The sequence below is a fragment of the Exophiala aquamarina genome (genome assembly GCF_000709125.1).
Source record: "Exophiala aquamarina CBS 119918 chromosome Unknown aczIA-supercont1.1, whole genome shotgun sequence".
NCBI classification, from domain to species: domain Eukaryota; kingdom Fungi; phylum Ascomycota; class Eurotiomycetes; order Chaetothyriales; family Herpotrichiellaceae; genus Exophiala; species Exophiala aquamarina.
Genome location: NW_013550587.1, coordinates 1,008,475 through 1,030,943, shown reverse-complemented (window position 1 = coordinate 1,030,943; position 22,469 = coordinate 1,008,475). Strand labels below are relative to the sequence as shown.

The following is a 22,469-nucleotide window of genomic DNA, read 5'->3' as shown; positions in this document are numbered from 1 at the left end:
CGAAAGTTTCTTTTGAGGGACCTGGTGGTCATCAGTCATCAGGCTGAGGTGGACGTCCAACCTTCATGGTACCACGTGACAAGACGTGACTAGACGTGACTTCACTAAGCGCGTCAAGGCCATAGCAAGGTCAGAAGCGGCGACGCGCCAAGCTTGTCCCCTCAACCAGAGGTGAATTCCCTGCAACAACTTTACCAGTCAAAATAGTGAAGCAGAGCGAGGTGGTCAAGGAGCTCTAGCGTCGTTAAAGCAGCAAGGCGAATGTGAGAAGGTTAATCCTATCTAGGTCAGCGGAGGAGGGAAATTGTGAAGCAGCGGCAAGCTACGCTTAGTCACGTGACTCGTCAGGCTATCATCTAATCAGCAACGAACCGATGATGATTGGCCGATGTCTTACCCCCGGTTGAGATATGGAATGCGGGTACCAGCGGTCACTACGTCATGGGCATCGTGTTGTCAAGGTCACGCCCCCCCTTTGTCTCTCTCGACTGCCTGTTCATCCTCTCAGTGTCTGAAACAATCACAACAGCTTGACTATCATTACCTCGATCGATATCACTCGAGGAGTCTACAATATGGCTACTAAAGACGAAGTCTGCCCCATTGTTGGGACAACAAATACATTCCTGCCTCCCAAACACCCTGACTTTGATATGAACCAGCCAGGACTCGTCTGCCCTGTCACCAAAGCCTCCACCGATCATCATCACAATCTTCACAAACACCCGGGAGTATTTGACAATGCCTCAGATCTTTCGAACGCCGAACAATGTCCCGCTCTCACGAAAATTGTGAGTCGGCCCGAGCAACAGGCCATGGATGAAGCCATCTGCCCTGTCGTTGGGACTGTCTCCAGCGTCCTTCCCCCGAACCATCCACCAACGGAGAATGCAAAGGAAGGTGACGTTTGTCCCGTGACAAATGCGCAACTAGGACATCATAAGGGCAAAGTTCACGCTCACCCGAGTGTGGCCAATGCCGCACAGGGAGCAAGATGTCCAGTGGTTGGCGCAACCGCTTAATGAAAGAGAATGTACCTTTATGTGGTGAATGGCAGTGGTATTTTGACTACCCACATGTATCAAATTGATGGCTGGGTATACTCTGAAATGCAATGCGTCTTGCACTGTTGGCATTCGATATTTAAAGTCTGACTTGTGGATATCATCTAGTGGTCATACTCAAAGAATGATCCCTATAATCAAGAAAAATCTGATAATGCAACTTTGCAACTGCTCTTTCAACCATGGAGTACACATATACATTGCACTCACCTTACTACCAATGTCTATGATGGCCATGCTGTTGCCCCATTTGATGTGTGGTCGTGTTGCACTCCCTTCTTTGAGTTGTGTATTTCATAATCATCCCGATCATCCTGCAGGATCGGCACAATGAAATCAGCTCGGATGCTTCAGTTCAGTACAAGAGTGCAACGAGGTGTTAAGGCGCTGTTCAACGTTATCCAGAACAAATTCCTTCCATGTTCATTCATTATAATTAAGATCCTGGAGAAAATTGCGAACCATCGTCCGCTAGGAGTGCTGTTGGCCCAACTCGGCTAGAATCAATGATGTTGATGCCGCCAAGCAAACCGTCTGACGAGCACTGCCGCTGCCAATAAATGCGACCATCATTACCTGAGGCGCTTCTATGGCACCGTAGCCATATTCGGTCGGCATCGGGGTATTTCAAGATCGCAGACTGCTCAGCGCCAAGCTGGAAGAAGGTCGCAATTAGAAAGAGCCAAGAAGAGCCAATCCGCACTCCCATAATTAGAATTTAGGCCGGCCATGCTCCCTGCCGCAAACGAATCTGTGCCCAAGGCTAATGCTTTTCACCCATGGAACCTTACTGATCTGATACTGATTATCTGGGAGGGCGAGGCAGGTCCCTCCCCTGGGAAGTATGACCAGATCGGAAATCGCCCTACTTATCTTACACATGACACGTACGTTACCTTGAAGGGGCGATGCGCTCTCCAAAAAAAAATCGGCCCCAAGCCATGTCATCGGCACTAACTACAAGCGGCCTCAATACCGAAATATTAGAGGGTGTGCTCAGAGCTAGTAGTGTTTGGGATTCGGGCGCCTTATGTTCCAACAACTCTCGTCCGTGAGAGGGAATGAATTCGTTTCTATGATAAAGTACTTAAGAGCAGAAACCCAACGTATGGCACTGGTGGCATGCCTTGATAATCCTTCCAGATTATTTATTTTGTACCTACATACGACGTGTTATGAAGATTTTTTCCAAAAGTGAACAACGACTGCAACTCTACTCCTGATATATATATCGAACTCCAGCATTCAAACCTTCGACGCGATGTCGAGACACCAAGATTGTCAAAACCAAGGCCACGACCATAACCAGAGCTCGTGGGCAGACCCCGACGAATCAGTCAACCAGCGCAGCATTCAACAGATTCTGGCTTTGGACCCGCAAGTACTGCACAGCTTAGCAGCATTGGTCGAGGAGCTTCAAAACGAAATGGAGTCGAACCCTGACTATGAGGGAGACTTTGAGAGTTTAGGCGAGGGGATAAGTGAAGCCTTAGTTCAATTGGCGTCGGACGTGTGGGAGTCGTTCCATGGAGACGAGGAGCAGGGAAACGAAGATGAACATGGCTATGGGGGAAATGAGGAGGATGAAGAACAATACTAAATTATCACGGGCCGGGAACATTACAATGCAGATTTAGCCCCTGATCTCTTTTTCCTCTCCTCTTTAGCGGGCTGACCGCTCAACAGAACAATTGTGGATTTAGCAAGGGGTTCATCGAGGTTTCAGCCAAAAGGAGTTTGGAATCATATTTTGAACAATCACTCTGGTGGACTTATAAGTTCAGAGCCTACCGCTGTCTTAAATGTCGAGACCCACGCACTTCAGGACCAGACGCCATATTATAGTAACTCGTACTTTCTAATCAGACAACTGTCGCGAGATCCTCAACGTCTCAACGTCTTCGCTATAAACCCAGAGTCATTCACGACTTTCTCTTTGCCCTGACTTCGTATCTCTCCTTCAAGATCGGATATTCCAGTCATCTTCTTCAGAATGCTGTCAAATGCATTCAGAGGGAGGAAAGTGCCAATCCAGATTATGAAAGCAGAGTCGCCTCGCCAAATCATCAGGCGAGGGTTGGCTTTGGAGAGGTCTTTGACGGTAGCTTTGGCCCATACGTGCCTGTCAACACTCTTAGGTTCGTACGGTCCCCCTTTCATGGCATTTTCGATTCCATCACGAGCGACGGTGTAAAGTGAATTTGGAGGTAGTTGTGAGTTAATCTTGCCGGCGTTGACCCAAAAGTTGCTCTTGACGCCACCTGTTTTCAAATCTATCACCTTGATTCCAAATGGTGCAAGCTCCAAACGAAGATTGGCGGAAATCATGGCTGCCGCGGCTTTGGAGGCATTGTACACTCCCTGGAATGGAGCCGAGACCACAGAATCGATTCCAGTATTGTTGACGACCATGCCGCCGCTCTTTGACTTGAGCAAGAGCGGGAGGAAGGATTGAGTGGTGCAAAGTAAACCCCATACATTGAGGTCGAAAATATCTTTTGACTTGGAAATTAAGGCGTCTGACAGAGGTATGCTGTATCCAGAGCCAGCATTGTTGATCAGAATATCAAGAGATCCCCCAGTAAGGGATGAGACTTCAAGCACCGCCGACTGTAGTGATTCTTCGGATTGGACATCCAAGATGACTGTTTCTATATCGTGGCGTTTGACCTCAGCCATCTTGACTGGATTTCGTGCAGATGCAATCACGCGAAAGCCAGCCTCATGGAAGGCTATTGCCAATGCACTTCCCATACTGTCATCAGAACACCCTGTAAGAAGTACTGTTCTCTTAGACATTGGGCGATTTTGTCAAGGTTGTTGTTAAATATTGTGTAATTAAATGATACTGTGTTTCCGCGGTTTCTGTGGTTTGTGGCGATGGACGACTCTAGGAACTTCACAGTTCTAGGTACAGAGTCAGCATAATATAAAAGACTCGGAGATGGAGCTACAGTGTTCCCGTCGGATAGATCCTTAACAGGCTTCATCTTTTTGAGATGGAGTTGTACTTAGCCAATGATGGCGATCTGCCCCAGGCGAACTATGAATACAGTGCCAGGCCTCAGTTTCATTGGTCGGCGATGAAATAAGAGGGATTAAACCATCCTGATTCATCTGGGGGCAAATAACTGCTTTTGGAGTTGCGCGCGCTGTATTCCAGTTCCAGCTTAGTCCAAACAGTAAACGGGCCAGTAATGAATGCTAGCGAGAGAGCTGGACGCCTAGTTTAAGCGTCACCTATTCATCTCGCGCGGCTTGCTTTCACATCAACTGTTGCGTGTCTGAGCCCCAGTTTTATATTTTACAAATAAATCATTTTTATGTTACTCCGTGCAGGCTACAACTATCCGATAACGCCGAAAAACAGGATATAAATATTGGGATGAGCTCCCACGAAGACGGGAGCAGAACCACATCAATTCCCAGCATCATTTTGAGCATCGTTCATCCTGACCTTACAAGATATATCTTGTCCAGTACACTTCTACCAACAGAATCAATATGGTTAAAGTCGCAGTCGCTGGAGGTACCGGTAGCGTTGGCCGTACTATAGTAGATGCGTTGAAGGAGAGCCCAAAGCACGAAGTGATTGTGCTTGCGCGCAAAGTAAGTAGTGGGGAAATGCCTGCTGAGTTTTTGTGTGGTTCCTTACCAAGATTACCCACAGGAAGCCGATATCGGTGTCCCTGTCCTTGCGGTCGATTATAGCGATGTCGAGGCAGTCTCTCGTATCCTGGAGACGAACAATGTCCATACAGTGATCTCTGCCATCAGCGTTCGAGGCCCTCAGGAGGGTGCGGTAGAGATCGACCTAGTCAAGGCTGCAGTAAAGTCAGCGGCGACGAGACGTTTTATTGCGAGTGAATACGGTACCCTGGCCCCCACCGAAAAGTAAGTCTCTACAGTGCCAGGCTGACGCCACCAATGAACCATCCATAGGTACTAACCAATCTTTCACTAATGACATAGGCACCTTCAGTTGCCCCAGCACGAGGGCCGCCTTGCTGTCTTGGACGAGTTGCGGAAGACAGATCTAGAGTGGACAAGAGTCCACAATGGCTTCTTCCTAGATTATTTCGGCATTCCCCATGTTGCAAGCTATTTGGTGCCACTTGCCTTTGGTATCGACATGGCTAACAAGGCGGCCGCCATACCAGGAACGGGCAATGATAAAATGGCTTTCACGTACACTACGGATGTGGCCAAGTTCGTCGTTGCGGCGCTCGATCTTCCCAAATGGGATGAGGCCTTGTTCTGTTATGGAGACAAGGCGACGTGGAACGAGTTTCTGCGCATTGCGGAAGAAGTGAGAGGTCAGTCAGAATGCAGTCCGACTCTCCAATAACCCGCAAGTTGCTGATAGAGGTGGAACCCCCCAGGTTCGAAGTTCACTGTGACATATGACAGTGTTGAGAAGCTCGAAAGAGGTGACATGACTGAACTGCCCTCGCATCCGGCGATCTACCCTTTCTTCCCCAAGCAAATCTTCCAGCAGTATTTTAGCATGTTTGCATTGTATGTCACGATAGGTTTGTTCGATTTTCCAGAGGAGAAGACCCTGAACAAGGAATTCCCAGAGATAAAAACGACCACGGTTAGAGACATGCTTCAGAACTGGGTTGGCAAGTGACATATCAACCAACAACATTGAAGTGCGAAAGCCCCGCTGTTGAAAAATGGGATTGATGAAATGGTTGTTTGAAATTTGGAGCGCCTCGTCCGAATTTAGCATGGAAAATAAGCTTTCAATATAAATGCTCTCATTCTCTGAGCATTTTAACACTTATTCCCATACTCGGTGGCTCGGTCCAAGTTGCATGACCCCCTAATTATGGACTACCGCTCAGCTTTACCGCTAAAACAGTAATACAGGTGTGCCTAGGATACGAAAACAAGCGGCAAGATCCCATGTATCAGGATCTAAACTTTCGCGACTCTCCCACACTTTTACCATGATTTTTTGAGCTTCGCTTAAGGCACCAACCATGCTTAGCTCGTCCATATCTTTGAGCAACCTGCGGAATTCCTGCTCTTGGGCCCCTGGCGCAGACATACAGCCTGCAACACACAGTGGCCAGGCCAGCGCTCGCAAGTGAGTAGACCGATCGAGGTTCCATAATAACTCAAGCATTTGAGAAACGTTGGAACGTATCTCCGCATTGGACGGCTGCCAACCAGATACGACGACGGCAAGATATATCTGAGAAGCGAGAGCCCAGACCTTTGTAGGGATTGCAGATGACGTCGATGATCTGGAAAGCCGACCATTCAAGTAAGATTGAAAGGAGAGAGTGTTATCTTTTTGACAAGTTGACGTGTAGTTGTCGAGACGAGCAAACCCATCATTCAGCAGGCGAGATATACTGCTGGCTCGGTTCACAAGTTCAATCATTGACAATCTCGCCGCCTTTTTCATATCTTTTTTCCACGCCTCTAGAACAATTGTCCGGCTAATTGAGAGCAGCACCCAGTTCTGACAACCAAAATGGGTGGATAGATGGAGGGGAATTGTACCAAAGTCAGGCTCACCATGGTCAATATCGGCAAGAATATGTGGATGATACTTAGCTAACCGAGGTTGCTGCTCTAGCGAGACGCTGGCAACGATGTCGATCAAGATTAGGAGACCTGTGACGAAGCGAAAGCCGGCCTGCTCTGGACTCCAAACGTAGCCCCCATCATCCAGACCAAACCGGAGATGCTGAGTCATGCCATCCAGTATGGAAAGTAGTTTCGATTCAGGTCCCTCTGCGACAATACTTCGCCAAATTTCTTCAAAGAGTGCCAGAGCAGGTGTCAAATGTAAATTCCAATTGGCGTCTCGCTGGAGCGCCACCTCAAAAATCAGAAATTGAGTAATGCTCTCCATCACTCGTGCCTTCTCAAGTAGCGTAGATTGCGACGTACGGAGACTTAGATCCTGAATGTCGTGTTGGATCATATCAAAACACATATCTGCCTGTCTCTCAACTGCCGCCCAAAGCTGACTTTTGCACAGCTCATGTTGCCCCGGGTATCCATCGATCAGGGTGAATATGAAAAAGTAAGCACTCAGGCTCATTGCCGAGTGGAAAGCAACTCTACTCCGCCTGAGTAGTGCCAGTATCCAGCTACGGCCGGTTTCGTGGATGCCTGGTTGGTAAAATGGGAAAAGATGGGGAAAGACATAATCCATGTACTTCATCAGGAAATCAATCTCGAAATCCCGACCGTGAGACAAAAGCGGGAGGTGGTCGTGAAATTCTTCGTAATCGTCCAGAAATCCCAACACGGATCCCATCCACTGCATCCTATCAAGCTCCGTCGAAGATATTGGATTTACATTTTGTATTGCTCCCAAGTTTGATGTCTGCGGGGAGCCAGTGATTTTGGTTGGTTGGTCTGAGTCCTCGACACGGGCCTTCTGCATGAAGGCTTGGCCTGATTCAAATATGAAGTTTCGGTCACCGGTCTCGACAGTCGTGACCTGGGCGGTTTGCCTCTCTCGACGGGTATCCGCGCGCTTCTTGATCTGGGTTTTGACTGTCTCCGTCATTCTCTTCTGTTTGGTCCCCCCATCCATCCATATCGGCTTCGTGGAACCACTGTGGCAAGATATCTCCAAAGAGGTGCAGTTCCTACACTGGGGCCTAGCCTCATCGCACTTCTTTCGGCGAAGGCGGCAAGTCCAGCATCCTCCTCCTCTCCTCCTGCGAGCCATCACCGAACGCTAAGTCGACTGTAGGCTAAACATTTGTTCACTCATAGAATCTGGCAATATGGTTCGTGGGTGAGTTCAACTAGAATAGGTTCAAAAAGAGAATTTACGATTCGCACGATAAGGCGTCCCCTGCATGCCAAGATCGCAACCTTGAGGGGTCAGACCAGGTTATTGCAAAGGGGCCGAGGTGCTTGATCAGCCAAGTTACCCAGATATTCAACTGCGTACTCAACCAGAGTGCATATCTGGCAGTTCATAGCATTACTACGATGAATAACGAGCACGTCAAAAAAAATTTCAATGCACCCACGTCAACAGATAATCATATCACTAGTATATTTTCAGATCTAATGTTTTTCTGCTCCCACCTCCTTTGTGATTTGATAGCCGCTATCGTTGGACGCGACAATCCAAACACAACCTATTCGTTCGCCTAAAGCATTGGAGTCATCCTCTACAACCTTAGTCTCAAAATAAATTGCGATAACTACTCGCGGTCTCCTCATTTCTAGGGTTGATCTCTGCGTCCCCCACTGAAATCCTTCGCCAATGCGGAGATCAACACTGCTTTCAACATGATAAAGAGGGGATTACCTTTGGTCTTAGGGTGTAATAGATAAGCGCTCTCATGTTGGAGATTGATACGCAAGGTTACATCCCATCGAGGGCCTAGTCTATATAAGTGGGGGATATTACGCCAACCTCAAAGGCCGACACGAGAAATTGAATACGGGACTCACTCCTAGGAATTACGTATTGAGGATCGAAAACCAAGGCCCGGTGCTTGAGAAATCTGGCACCTAACAGAATGGCGACATCGGAGCCACAGAGACGGCATTTGCCTCGCTTTGTTCCACGATCCCAGCGAGCCTTATTGGTTGCGCTTATTGCCGTGTCCGTCGTGGATTCCGTTCTGCTTGGATATGACTCTTCCCTGATGGGGTCGTTGAATGTGATGCCCACATACCAGGATTATTTCACTTTGACTACCACAACAAAGTCTCTCAATACCGCGATCTCGTATGTCGGAGGTTCTTGTTCGGCTCTCTTCGCGGGTTTCCTGGTGGACTATCTAGGCCGAAAGAAATGCATCTACATCTCGGCATATGTGACATTGGTTGGAGCTGTTATTCAAGCTGCTGCACAAAATATTGGCATGTTCATTGCTGGGAGGTTCATCGTTGGTAAGTTCTACTGCCGCGAATGGCTATCAGCATGGTTTTAACACCTTTACAGGCTTTGGCATGGGCATCGCACAGACATCTTGCCCAACATACGTCGCCGAAACTGTCCCATTCAAACATCGTCCTTTGGCGCTAGGTCTGTATTATGCCTGTTGGGGCGTTGGTACACTGATAGCTTCTGGCGTTTGCTATTCTGTACGTATGAGGAAGTTCGAGCAGAGCACCCACCTCAACTGATCATGATTTAGACTCAGCATTATTCATCAACCTGGGCATGGCGGACACCAAGCCTCGTTCAAATAGTGCCCAGTACTCTGTGCCTTATCGTTCTCCTATTTTTACCTGAGAGTCCGCGTTGGCTCATTGCTCAGGATCGACACGAAGAGGCGCTGGAGGTCCTTGCCGCGGTAGATGCTCACGGCGACATTGACTCACCTATTGTACTTCTCCAGTATCGCGAGATCAGTGACACCATCGCATGGGAAAAGAGTCGGCAATTATCCTTGCTACAAACACTCAGCACCAAAGCGAATCGCAAGCGGATACTCATCACGTCTACTTTTTCCATCATTGTCATGCTTCCTGGAACCAACATAATCACTTTTTACTTTGGGGACATGCTGGTGAGTGGTGGTCCCCCGGCATCTATTGTTTGGCTCGCTGACTTTGAGCAGTCCCAGGCTGGAATTGATGATCCAACCACACAGCTTGAGATCAATATCATCCTCACATCATGGACCTTAGTTGTATCTCTTGCAGGAGCGTGGTTCGCCGACGCGCTTGGTAGGAAGACGTTGTGCTCGATTAGCCTAGCCGGGCAGATCATCACATTTTATATCCTTGCCGGGCTTACTGCTCTTTATGGCGAATCTGGGAACAAATCTGGCATCTACGGCACGTTAGCCTTCATCTTCCTTTACAATGCTTCCTATGCCTATGGGATCACTCCACTCACAGTCCTCTATCCCCCCGAAGTGCTGTCCCTAGAATGTCGTGCCATCGGAATGTCGATCTACACTCTAACAACTAAACTATCCGGTCTTTTGGTCACAATGGCATTTCCATTTTCCATGGCTGCGATTGGGTGGAAAACTTATATCATAAATGCAAGTGCAGATGTCTTGATGCTGGTGGGTGTCATTTGGTACTGGGTCGAGACCAGGGGTCTCACGCTAGAGGAAGTGGACAAGGTCTTTGAAGGCGAGAAGCATTCTGATGTCCCAGACTTGAAAGCAGTACTGGACGGAGAAGTCGAAGTGGGCGGTGGGCTTCTCAAGAAGGAAATTAGCGTCCCATCCAAAGACCCTCGGGTCGCAGAAGTCAAGTCATGAAACTGGGCCATGGGCGAAGCAACTAGCGGTATCTCAGAAATGGGGAGATGTTCATATTGCTAATTGGAGCAGACTCCGAGCTTTTATGATACTGACATGGCGGCTGTTCATGTGCTTCTGATGAGCTGGCGCTGTACTTCGCCTCACCGTCTTGATTTTGCGGGTAATGCGTCAACTCTAGAAGCTGGGAATGTCTTTCCTTGGTTTTGGAAAATGCGACAACATCATTAATAAGGGTTTGCGCTACTTTTATGCTTCCACAACAGGTCATCGGTTCAGCTTTGTACGTATTGCCCAGAATTTAAGAACCCCATCATGCGGCGGCTGGACGCGCGCCTACCTTAGGATCGGTTTTCAAAATTAAAACAGAACCTCTAGACGTACGATACGGGTGAATATTGGCTGTTCTAAGTATCATAACGAAGATCGACTTGCGGACCCTGATGAATTGGTTAACACGCCGACTCATGGTGTCACACTTGTGATTGACGTGTATTATGGACACGTTGCGATACAAGTATTTCTGCCCGACATCCTAGAATATCGAGTTTGAAGGCGAATTCGGCGACAAGGAAGGCTTGTTCAACCTTGCCCCATTTAGATCGAGCGTCACGGGGGGGGGGGGGGGGTGAGATGATAGTTCACGTCAAATAATAAGATCGTGTTGTATATTTTTTGACATGGGGATCAAAAGGGTATTGCGTGGCGCTCTGGATTTGGCCTCCCTCAAGTGGGCGGTTTGGCCTGCCAGATGTAGCCGTCAGGGCATCGGCTCTTTCCAGAAAGCCTTCCGTAGGATTCGCTCCAAGTCTGCATACAAGCTCGAAGACTCTTGTCTCGTCACGGTTCTACAACAGGCTGTAACGCTGACGCAACCCTCGAGCCAACGGGGTCCAAGTTGGAGTCAAATGAATGACATTCAAAGTCGGGGTCAGAATCGGAGTGAGGTCCGGGGTGAGGTCCAAGTAAAGCCTGACGAAGTCAAGATCCGAGTCCCGCCAGAGCTTGAAACTCCCATTCCCGAGATCTGGTTGCAACGTCCAAAGTACTCTTAAAGCTAGTATGGAGTGGCTGGAGCAACGTACATACATGACCCAATGGTTTGGGGTGGCCAAGGTCTAGGAAACAGAAGAAAGGCTGGATACACGGAATAATCTGCCTCGTGGGACTTTGATTTGTGGTGCTCTGAGCAGGTCAGGAACCGCAAGCTTAATTCCAAATATATTCTTCTTCTAATTTGCTCGCCACATGAAAATCACGGAGGTGCTTGTAGGAATTTAGGGGACGGATAGAAGCATGATAAGGAACGTTCCAGGGTGCTGTGGAATGCTCCGAAAGCTATTTGGCTGCCCAGTAGCAAATGTTTCGTGCTGTAATTTGTGTGTCACTATACTCAAAAATGCTCTACTAGGTAAGCAGTTGCAGACATCGTACTCCGTACATCGAACGAGGCTTATGGATAGAAGTATCACTTTATCTCTGCCCTTTAGGAAGGGTTCCTCACTCAGACATATCTTAAGAGACATAGAGAGAACACCAGTTTTCGATCGTCGAGAGGAAACCTTCACCCTCGGCTCATTTGATCCTACCTCAGCCAGAACATGGTAGGGACGATTGGTCGGGATGTATTGATCGTCCGCAGCCTTACTGAGCTTGGACTACTGAAGGCAAGATCCGGGCCTTCGACCCTCATCAAGCTAATTATATGACTATGTATCCAAACCCAGTTGCCGGCTTAGACATACTCATACAAGTGTTCACACTAAAGGTGCACGCGTGCGTTCCACAGAGTGTCTCCGGGATGGAAATCTAGAGCCCGTACATGTCTGGTATCGATCCGCAAGACTCGGTCCATGAAAGCAACCCTGAAGACCCAATCTTTGAGCGAATACAATTGGCATCTCCAGGATGTAGGAAGGCTCCACGTTGTACGATTCCAAGGTGTCATGAATCATGTCTTCGGCGATGATCGAACGCGTAAGTCCGGCCGGTGGATCGGACGAGCTATTGAACAGTAGCATTGGCCGAACCCGAAAACTATCACCGCTAAGGAAAAAGCAGTTTTATGGTCGAGCCTGTATACCCTGAGACTGGTGAGTGTTCAAAAAAGGCCCCACGTGGGCGTTGTGCCGGCATTTTGCAAGTATCTTTGAAAAATGAGTAATCTTCGCCTCCATCTGTCATGGATCATCTCTTAAGCCTTGCGGGGTGTTCCAACCATCTCTTTGTCACTACAGGCTTGGATTGGTGGATCTTAAGCTGGTAATATTCTTGACAAAGCGATGCATCCGCCTGAAAAGTGGACTCTTCTTTGTCCTTCGACATACGAATTCTTGGTCGGAAATACCGTGCTCGAGAGCTGCTTTGTAAGAGATCCACGGTGAAACTTCACCACTTCTTAGTGGCATTGGCTGATGAAGTCTCAGACTTTGGAATCCTTCGCTGGATCCGCCGCTGGACTGGTTGTTGGAGCCGACGCTGGGCTTGAGAAGCAGCTGCCCATTCCTCGCAATGGGCTCAAGATTCCTTGCGTCGCAGCTCTGTGTGAACCACGGCACTAATGATCTAGAATAAAATGGAATCATTAAGGGTCTCAGTAGGGGTCTCATTAAGGCTCAAGAGACACGGTTGCGGTGGAGTGAGGGAAGGATTTGGACTTCATGCGACGTGCATTATCGGAACACGTCCAGGTCACAGCCATACATCAAACATTGCCCAGCGTGAGCGAATTGCTTTGGATGCAGCTCAAGTGTCGCAGCTTCCAGGTATGGCTAAAGGTCTGGTGCGTGTGACTATTCCGATTACGATTACGCCTGGCAATACGAGGTCTAGCCTCGTGATGTGTCACAGTACATTATTACGAGTCGTGGAGCGAGCTAGATCCTTTCGGGTATCCGTCAAACTGAAGTGTTGTTTGAAAATAGTTGCAATTTGGGATGATCATCTTCAGCGTACTGATATCTGACATATGAACACGTGCATACCAGTGTCTGCCTCGCGTCGAATCGCGTGTGAAAAGTCGCAATTATACTGGTCCTCAACTGCACGAGTTATGAGGCATAATAACTGTCCAAGATTGGGGCCAATCACTCAACATTTGCGGGGAATAAGATAGAAGACGGAAGATAGTTGTGTAGAGAAGACTGTGACCACTACTCTAAACTATTACATTTAGTTCACAAAAACCCTTATTAAATGCTCGCTCATATCTCACTAGAATGTTGTTCCAATCCATCATGATTGACGGGTGTAGTAAAGCTGTAAAGACTTCCTGCGCTCTAAGCGACTGCGATGCCACTGTGACTTCCTTTTATTGGAGCGCCATTCTTATTTCCGGAAGAGTTGCCAGTCGCAGAAATACCATTTGCGTATTTGATGGAGGCATCACTGCTGAAACCATTGTGAGTACCATTGAACTTCATGTCTTTGATTCCGGCATATCCTTTAATACCAGTAGCCTTTTCCAACCTCTGGGCAATATCGGGAGAAACCTCGCGGAAGATGGCGATCTGTCGCTTGAGGATCTCTTGGCCCTTGCACATCTCCATCTTGCCGGCGACGTTGTTGATGAAACGTTCCTTGGCTCCATCATCGAAAACTTTCTCCCATAGTGCGCGAGGTGCAACGAAGTCCTCAGGCCTGATCATGGACAAGAATGTCACGGCGTTTCCTTGAAAATGGCCGTGAGTCTTGTCAAGGTCGACAGGGCGAGGACGGAATTGAATAGGGTCGATGGATGAGAGATAGTTTGGTCGGGCACCTTGGTTGTAGAATGCCATGGAACCATCACGCTGAAAGTTGCCGAGTTGATAGCCAGTCCGAGGAGCATTGACAGGCAGTTGTTGATAGTTGACGCCGATGCGGTGGCGATGTGTGTCTGGATAGGAGAAGAGACGGGATTGAAGAACAGGATCGGCAGATGGCTCAATTCCAGGGAGCATGTGAGCAGGATTGAATGCTACTTGCTCCACCTCGGCAAAGTAATTGACAGCATTCTCATTCAAAGTAAATTCTCCAATCTTGCGGAGAGGAAACTGCTTCTGTGGCCAAACGTGAGTCAAGTCAAAGACATTGATGCCTTGCTTCTCCCACAAGTCTTCGGCTTCCTTGGGTGTCATGGTTTGCACCTCGACAGACCACTTAGGATAATCGCCTTGTTGGATCGCCTCAAACAAATCCTTCTGCGAGTAATCTGGAGATTTTGTGCCCGATTCCTCTTGGGTCAAGAACTTGGTACCCTGTTGAGACTTGAAGTGAACTTGAGTATAAACCCAGTCTCCAGACTTGTTGATGAACTTGAGAGAATGGCCAGAGTAACCATGCATGAAGCGGTACCCATCAGGGATGCCTCGATCGCCCATGAGAATCATAACTTGATGAATGGACTCAGGGTTTTGAGACAAATAATCCCAAAACATCGTAGAATCGTCGGCGTGGGTGAGATGCGTCTGAGGGTCTCGCTTTTGAGTATGGATGAAGTGAGGAAACTTGGCAGGGTCTCGGAGAAAGAATACGGGTGTGTTATTGGCAACCAGGTCCCAATTACCTTCCTCAGTTCTAAACTTCACGGAGAATCCTCTAGGATCGCGAGCACAATCGTGAGAGCCAGACTCGCCACCCACTGTAGAAAAGCGAACGGTGACGGGACACTTCTTACCCTTTGCGCTGAAGATATCAGCGATTGTGAGATCGTCCGCAGGGTTTGTGCATTCAAAGAAGCCATGAGCACCGCTGCCCTTAGCGTGGACGACACGCTCTGGAATACGTTCTCGGTCGAAGTGTGACAATAAATCAATCAGATGAAAGTCTTGAAGTAAGAGAGGACCATTCTCGCCAGCTCTCTGTGTCTCGTATGGGTGTGCAGTGGGCATGCCATTGCTGGCAGCATATAGGACATCTTTGGAAGTCGATTGGCGGTCTTTCTCGTAGGAGGTGAACTGATTTGCCACATGGGCAGAGAAGGATGTATCTTGTGATGGTGCCATGATTGTAGACTTGATTGTATTGAGAGGGACTTGCAAGATCTTCTGGACAGATTCCATTAACTTCAGGAGTATATATGTGAACCTGAGGAGGCAACAGAGAAAGTCATGGGAGGAACGGGAGTTTGAAATTGAGAGGTTTTACGATATTCAAGCAGCATGACATGGATAGTTCCACCAGCTTTGATGGAGCCATAAAACTTTCTTTGACATGGGGTTTGGATCGATGGACCACAGGAAAAGTACATGACGTTAGAAAAATAGAATTGGCCAGTGATGCAGGGCTCTCTGACTACCTTATTCGAATGCCCAGCAAATCAAACGCTGAATGAGCCGGATTGCGGAGACCTTCAACGATCTGCTGGGTGTGGTCTGGCCACAGTCACGTCCAAATCGAAACATTGCTCCATATTGCTGATCATTACACGTTGAATATGCTGATGTCACCATCAACCTAAGGAGTTTCGGGCATGTTTGCCCCTCCAAAAGAGGCTGAGGCGGTCAATGCATCGATGATGGATGTCCGCTTCGCCAATCATTCCACTTGTATTTGCATTGATGTCATTGAGCTGGTCAGGTGACCTATCTCGCTCAAGACTACCAGATTCGGGATAATATAGCGAGATATTGACAGCACGCGCACGGATACCGCTGACCACTGCCTTCGACTTGATCGTACGGCGATCCAGGCTACCTACATCAATGCAAGTTCGTAAGAAGTCTATATGACCTCCTCAAGCTGACTTGAAGACTGCTTCTGCGAGCATGGCTCTGCCCCTAGCTTCGTGCCTTTTGGGTTTCGATCAGGTAAACTGTGAAAGCACAAGTGTCGGAACCACCCCTTGCGCGATTGCGATATTATTTTACATTCTTAATGGAGCTAAGAGTCAATGATTGATTTTGGCAAAGTGACAACTCGGTTTCTTTGCTTTCTCTTGTATTTGGTCCCAATATTGGACTTAGATGGCGATACGGCTTTTGAGGCCGGGCGGATTCCGTCCCCGCAACTCGTGATGTGTAAGATCCGCGTTCGTATCAATGGGCCATGGCAATTGCCCGTTGACTATGGATCGCAGTTTTCCTAACAGCCTAAATTGTCTGAACCTTCGTGTGACTCATTGAAATTGTACAGATTCCTCGAGTTGTGGTTGCCGTTCGTACTTTTAACAAGTTTTGGTATTCCACTGGCAGGCCTTCCCCGTGACTTGCCCGTTATCAGCACAGTCACTCTTACTGCGATATGTCTCATAAAGCAGCGCTTCAAGCCTCGTTGGAATCCACAAAATCCGAGTACAAGAAACTTGGAAAATGCGGGTTGCGTGTTTCGGTGCCTATTCTGTGAGTGTCGTGGTCTTCATCTGTATGACACCCATTAACATGGCCACCAGTGGCGCGATGAGTTTTGGTGATCCAGGTTGGCAATCTTGGATCCTTGATGAAGAAAAGGTATGCACTTCTCAAGTTCACATTGTCTATGCCAACTCCTCAGCCAGGGACTCCCGCTTCTCAAAGCAGCGTATGACCGAGGGCTGAATACCTGGGACACCGCAAATATTTACAGCAACGGGAAATCTGAAGAGATCATCGCCAAAGCTCTGAAGACGTATAAAATCCCTCGCGATAAGGTGGTGATACTGACCAAATGCTTTGCATACATCGGAGAGGAATATGTGAGTCTATATTCCATCTGCGGGTATCGGGTACTGAAACCATCAAAAGTCGTACCAGAATGAAGCCGAAATGCCAAAGACGAAAGACTATGTCAATCATGGTGGTCTCTCTCGACAAGCCATCTTCCAAGCTGTCGACGCAAGCTTGAAACGACTTGACACACCGTACATTGACTTGCTGCAGATCCATCGGTTTGATAATGACGTGCCAATTGAAGAAACCATGGAGGCTTTGCATGACTTGGTTCGATCTGGTAAAGTGAGGTATATCGGTGCAAGCTCGGTAAGTTCAGATGTCTCTCTTTCGTAGGGACGAAGATTATGCTGACAATGCGTCACAGATGTTTGCGTATCAGGTAAAAAGGAAATCCCGATGGTGCCTGTTTTCCTTGTCTAACTCGAACAGTTTGCGATGATGCAGCACTCTGCTGAAATCCATGGCTGGACCAAATTTGTCTCCATGCAGAATCATTACAACCTCTTGTACCGTGAAGAGGAGCGTGAGATGAACAAATTCTGCGATTTGACAGGAGTAGGATTGATACCTTGTGCGTTTTGACCAGATTCCGATTTTGCAGCCGTGAGTACCTAATCTTGGTGCGTTAGGGGCACCACTTTGCCGAGGGATTCTGGCTCGGCCACCCTCTGCAGATAAGACTGAGCGTTCATCTCAGGATCGATCCAAGACGGGCTACAGTGATGTCGACAAGCAAATTGTCAAGCGCGTCCAAGAGGTTGCAGAAAAGCGTGGGTGGAAGATGAGCCATGTAGCGCTCGCGTGGATCAATAAGAGAATTGCGAGTCCGATCATTGGTTTCAGTTCAGTGGAGAGAATGGACGAGGCACTGGAGATCAGGGGCAAAGAATTGACAGCGGAAGAGGAGAAATACCTTGAGGAGTTGTATGAAGCAAGATCCATCGAAGGGCATTCCTGAGGACATGTCTCTGAGGATGCTGGTGATGCACTTACACTCGAACACGAGATGTCTTGATAAGCTACCAAAGCGAAGATCAATTGAGACGCGGACAGCAATACTATGAATACCATTGTGTGTGATTCGTGCATGACGGGTAAAGAAGTCGTCGGCCCAACCGCAGACTACGCTCTTGTTGAAGGGACAAGGCTCGGGTCAGATAGGAGGCTTCATTGGACCGTGGAAGACTGTGAGCACCCCCGAGGGCAGCGGCCGGGAACTGTATTTGGTGGGGACGGCGAAGTCGGCGTTTCGAAGCTCCCCTGCCGGTCTTCCCCCAAACCCGATGTCTCTATCGATCGAATTACCCCTCTCACGTGTCCTGTGATTGGCCCCTGCCTGAGAGCGTGCCTGGGGTGCGTGCCTTCCCTCGGACTCACAACCCCTCCTTCCCTCCCGCATTGGCCCCGTCGGCACTTCGACAAGCACCGTCCCTCTCCCTTCCACAAATCCCATCCTCACCTCAACCTCAACCCATCCACACCGAGGCATGCATTCCGCCGCCCTCGCTCGCTCTAATTAATGATTTCCCGTGAGGTCGACCACAAGTGGGGGAATAGGACAACCCCCCGATTGCCAATGCTCGTCCCAGAAGAGGCAATTGACGCAATTTCGTTCGCGCGACTTCGGGACGCGGGCGTGGGCACCATGACCTTAACGCCGTGGGGCTTTCTCGACCTGGTTCAACTTTGCTAAAAAGTTGAAATCAATATTATCAACAAGGTGAACGCTGGCATTTCTCTGTCCTCCGTGCTCTCCCTGCTCTTTCACCCTTTCTACCGCAGATCCATCTGACTCTGAACACGGCAAGAAGTATCACCCACTAAATCACGAGAGCGAAAATGACCAAAGCAACACATATCATCCGGTTTATTGCCAATGAAGACAACAGAATTCATCTAGGCCAACTGGTAGACACATCGCGTGACGTTGGCCTGGACAGTTTTGCAGGCAAGGAGATCAAAGCATACCTGATAAACGGCTCGATATTTCAACCTGAAGTCACCAGTCATGTTTACACTGTGAAGACACTCCTCTCGCCCATTGCAAAGGAGGAGACAAACTACATTCGCTGCTTAGGTTTGAACTATAAGGACCACGCCGCTGTATGATTATCAGATTCCCATCACGTTTTGAGAAAGTTTGGAAACTGATTCTCTTTGATAGGAGGCTAAACTCGACCTGCCTAAAGCCCCAATTCTTTTCACGAAGCCTCGCACAGCGCTTGCCGACCCATATCCAGCTGCCATTCCCGTTCCCAAAGCAGCACAGGATGGTACTTCTGACTACGAAGCCGAGCTGGCCCTCATTATCGGCAAGACTGGTCGTGACATTCCTGAGGATCAAGCGCTAGACTACGTACTGGGTTATACCGCTAGCAACGATGTCAGCGCACGAACACTACAAATGACCACTACACAATGGAGTTTCAGCAAAGGTCTCGATGGAAGCTGCCCTCTCGGCCCCGTACTAGTTACCAAGGACGCCATCCCCGACCCCCAGGTCTTGAGCATCAAAGCCATTTACAACGGTCAAACCGTCCAAGATGGCAACACTAAGTACGTTAATCCTGTTTTCTCCATTTGTTGAGATATATATCTATTTAGAACCTATAAGGCTAACCACAATACTCAACCGACAGGGATATGATCTTCAATATCAAGAAGCAGATCAGCTACCTATCTCAAGGCACCACGCTAGAAGCCGGCACCATCTTCTTGACCGGCACACCTGCGGGCATTGGCTTTTTCCGTCAACCCCGCGTCGTGCTCGAGGACGGAGGAGACATCAGAGTTGCGATCGAGAAGATTGGTACGTTGGTGAACAAAGTGCGATATGAGGAGTGGTAGAGCGCATCCTTGTCGGATGGTGGAAGGAGGAGGGAGGGACGGGACCAAGAGGGTATTCCATCAAAACCAATGCCCGCGAAATCTGGACAATATGTGACTGACTTTACACTGAAGTCATGCATGGCCGGTTGGAGCCGCGAAGAGCCATAGATACAAGACCAGGATCTAGACTTTTTGAATGGACTGTTACCTACCTCATTAATTCTGCCACAGTAGTAGATTCATTGGAGCATGATTTAGATGGATCAGCCAGCGGCTCTGCATGCAGCCTTGGTCTTGCCCCGCCAGTCCTCTCGGCGCCTGTGCAATATTACCAATGGAGAGAAGAGAGCCAGATTGGAGAGGATATCCAATGTCCAAAATACCAACAAAATCGCGACCTAGGAAGTGCGTCCTAACTAGATAACTCGGTTCCTTCAAAGCATGGAACATGCTTCCCATAGATATTCAATGCAAAATCGATAACGAACGCCCACCGAGTACAATGGGATTCCAATGCTACTACTTGCATCACTCGTTGTCCGCATTCGCTCTCCGTTCGAGGGTTTCGTGGCCTCCGCCACATTACTTCAGCAGCCGCGTCGCTCAAGAGACTTTGTCTCTCACGTTACACTACATACATATCACGACCATGCCTCGATCGGTCAATCAGTCTTGGTTCCTTTTCAACGTCTTCATTCCAAGAATTCCTTCGGGACCTCAGGGCCCCAGACAGCGAGACCCTCGTGGCCAGCGGGGCCGTAGCCCATGGGGGTGTCCTTGTTGACGAGGTCACCATCGGCGTAGTGTTCGACCATGAAGCCGTTGATATCCCACCAGTAGTCGAAGATCTGGGAGCCAAGGATGTGGCGGCCGACACCCCAGACGGGCTCGTACTTTTTCTCTTCCAGCCACTGGTGGCCGAGCGCCTGAGTGTCGAAGTCGTGGACCTCGAACGAGCAGTGGTGCACGTGTTTCTCGAGCCCCGGCGTTAGGGTCGTCAGGAACATCGTGTGGTGGTCGACGAGGTCTTGCCCGCGGTCGATGTGTGCGAACAGTGCAACTTCCTTGCGTGCGGGCGCGTTTGTCTCTGGGTCGATGTGCTCAAGCGGCACGTACAGGATGTCGCTGGGCACGATGTTGAAGTGCCGTGTGTACCAGTCCATCGCGGCCGGGAAGTCTTCCACGTTGAGGCCGAAGTGGCCGAGCTGTTCGGAGATTGTTAGCACCCAAATGGCATTTTCTCATAGTTGGATGTCATACCTTGTGCACCTCCGCCGGGCCAGGCTCGAAGCGCTGGAAACTCTTTGCCCGGGGCTTGTCCACTTCGAAATTCACCACCAACTTCTCCGGAACCTTCCTCTGCTCCTTGACCTCAGCCTGGCCGGTGATGAAATTGACAGGAAACCCCTGAGGGTCCTCGATCGACACGATATACCCACCGCCTGGCGCATCGGTCATTTCTTCGATGCCGTTGGTCAGCGGCTTGGCGCCTGGAATCTTGAGGACTTTCTCGAGCTCAGCTTTCGATTCGACTTCGAATGTTCCTCCGAGGAATTTCTTAGGTCCTTGTTTGGCGTAGTAGACGTACTGGTCCGGACCGTAGCCACGGTACCATCGCTCGGTTTCGCCCTTTTTTGTAACGTGCATGCCGAAATCTAGATTGTAAAAGTGAAAATGTCAGCCATGGCGCTCGAAACTCGGTATGTGAGGGCTTTGGGGAATCAGGTCGGGAGAAATCCACCGCTATTAAACTGATTCCCTTGCCCTTGGGAGCAAAATCCCCCGAGAACTCACCTCTCAAGAAAGTGGTGATCTTATTCAGATCGGGATGCTGATACCGCATGTGACTGAGCTTGACGATGCGAACCTGTAGCGAGGGATCGATCCCTCGCTTCTTCTGCCATTCGCTTTTGGATGCTTGATCTGGAATGGCTTTGGTGTCTGGAACCGATGCACCTCGATTTGGTGATGGGCCTCGCGAGATCACGCCATTGGATGGCTAGGGGTACGACTGTTAGCTTTGATAGAAACGCCGTAGATGGAACAGGCGCCTGTGGGCAGGGAATAATACCTTTTCACGCTCGACCTTCTCCTCGGTGATATTGTGCTTCAGGTCATCAAGGGCGTTCATGGTGGCGAGTTCCCCGGAAATATGGGAAGGCTTTGCAGAATTATGGTGTGCTGGGGACTTCTCAAATCAAATCAAGCTGAGTCAAGTGTTTCACAATATTCAAGTGCCCAAAACCACTGTCTGGAGGGGCACACGCCTGGGTATCGTGGTCGTGGAGAACCACAGCGGTTTGGTGATAATCCGCAAAAATTTCGGGCACAGAAATGGCTCCGAGCGGATGAATTCCTTGGAGAACCTGGCTTGGTGGGTTCAATGCCGGGATCCAGGAATCAGGGAGCAATTTTGCGGTGCAGCTTGTCGTCGCCCTATATCGCAGTTTGTCAAAAGGTCGCAGTGCACAATGGTCGAGTGGCAGGCGATGACGTGGATGATATATTTCCTCGCGGAGAAGGAGCAGACCAGATCGAGTAGATGTGGAAAGTGGTCAGACTGCCAGACAGCCGGAATCCCAGGACCAGGTTCTGGCGGCTGTAGAATCAGAGAAAATGAATATGCCGAAGGGTCTTAGGGATGGCTTGGGATTGGTGGGCTCCTCCTTTTGTTCGAGATCCTAGTCACTTGGGGATGGAAATGGTAAAGCTGAGGCGATGCCGCGATG

General features: G+C 49.1%; 9 protein-coding genes across 9 annotated transcripts; 5 read left to right on the top strand and 4 right to left on the bottom strand.

Moving 5' to 3' along the window:
- Positions 1-575: 575 nt before the first annotated feature.
- A1O9_00364 (uncharacterized protein) lies at positions 576-1,022 on the top strand (the record flags this gene model as incomplete). Its single annotated transcript, XM_013409528.1, has 1 exon — positions 576-1,022. The coding sequence occupies one exon, from the start codon at positions 576-578 to the stop codon at positions 1,020-1,022; it is 447 nt and encodes a 148-aa protein (XP_013264982.1).
- A 1,926-nt stretch (positions 1,023-2,948) lies between these two features.
- On the bottom strand, positions 2,949-3,743 carry A1O9_00363 (uncharacterized protein; the record flags this gene model as incomplete). The annotated part of the gene is made up of 1 exon (XM_013409527.1): positions 2,949-3,743. The coding sequence occupies one exon, from the start codon at positions 3,741-3,743 to the stop codon at positions 2,949-2,951; it is 795 nt and encodes a 264-aa protein (XP_013264981.1).
- An 825-nt stretch (positions 3,744-4,568) lies between these two features.
- On the top strand, positions 4,569-5,697 carry A1O9_00362 (uncharacterized protein; the record flags this gene model as incomplete). Its single annotated transcript, XM_013409526.1, has 4 exons — positions 4,569-4,673; positions 4,735-4,958; positions 5,037-5,380; positions 5,447-5,697. 4 exons carry the CDS (start codon positions 4,569-4,571, stop codon positions 5,695-5,697), a joined length of 924 nt encoding a protein of 307 aa, XP_013264980.1.
- A 225-nt stretch (positions 5,698-5,922) lies between these two features.
- On the bottom strand, positions 5,923-7,602 carry A1O9_00361 (uncharacterized protein; the record flags this gene model as incomplete). The annotated part of the gene is made up of 1 exon (XM_013409525.1): positions 5,923-7,602. One exon carries the CDS (start codon positions 7,600-7,602, stop codon positions 5,923-5,925), a length of 1,680 nt encoding a protein of 559 aa, XP_013264979.1.
- Positions 7,603-8,575: 973 nt separating this feature from the next.
- A1O9_00360 (uncharacterized protein) lies at positions 8,576-10,282 on the top strand (the record flags this gene model as incomplete). Its single annotated transcript, XM_013409524.1, has 3 exons — positions 8,576-8,951; positions 9,004-9,146; positions 9,200-10,282. The coding sequence occupies 3 exons, from the start codon at positions 8,576-8,578 to the stop codon at positions 10,280-10,282; spliced, it is 1,602 nt and encodes a 533-aa protein (XP_013264978.1).
- A 3,278-nt stretch (positions 10,283-13,560) lies between these two features.
- Positions 13,561-15,267, bottom strand: A1O9_00359 (catalase; the record flags this gene model as incomplete). Its single annotated transcript, XM_013409523.1, has 1 exon — positions 13,561-15,267. The coding sequence occupies one exon, from the start codon at positions 15,265-15,267 to the stop codon at positions 13,561-13,563; it is 1,707 nt and encodes a 568-aa protein (XP_013264977.1).
- A 1,237-nt stretch (positions 15,268-16,504) lies between these two features.
- Positions 16,505-17,869, top strand: A1O9_00358 (alcohol dehydrogenase; the record flags this gene model as incomplete). The annotated part of the gene is made up of 6 exons (XM_013409522.1): positions 16,505-16,602; positions 16,653-16,710; positions 16,758-16,934; positions 16,984-17,229; positions 17,341-17,482; positions 17,541-17,869. 6 exons carry the CDS (start codon positions 16,505-16,507, stop codon positions 17,867-17,869), a joined length of 1,050 nt encoding a protein of 349 aa, XP_013264976.1.
- An 881-nt stretch (positions 17,870-18,750) lies between these two features.
- On the top strand, positions 18,751-19,758 carry A1O9_00357 (uncharacterized protein; the record flags this gene model as incomplete). Its single annotated transcript, XM_013409521.1, has 3 exons — positions 18,751-19,014; positions 19,076-19,467; positions 19,551-19,758. The coding sequence occupies 3 exons, from the start codon at positions 18,751-18,753 to the stop codon at positions 19,756-19,758; spliced, it is 864 nt and encodes a 287-aa protein (XP_013264975.1).
- A 674-nt stretch (positions 19,759-20,432) lies between these two features.
- A1O9_00356 (uncharacterized protein) lies at positions 20,433-21,871 on the bottom strand (the record flags this gene model as incomplete). The annotated part of the gene is made up of 4 exons (XM_013409520.1): positions 20,433-20,945; positions 21,001-21,395; positions 21,535-21,739; positions 21,812-21,871. 4 exons carry the CDS (start codon positions 21,869-21,871, stop codon positions 20,433-20,435), a joined length of 1,173 nt encoding a protein of 390 aa, XP_013264974.1.
- Positions 21,872-22,469: the final 598 nt, after the last annotated feature.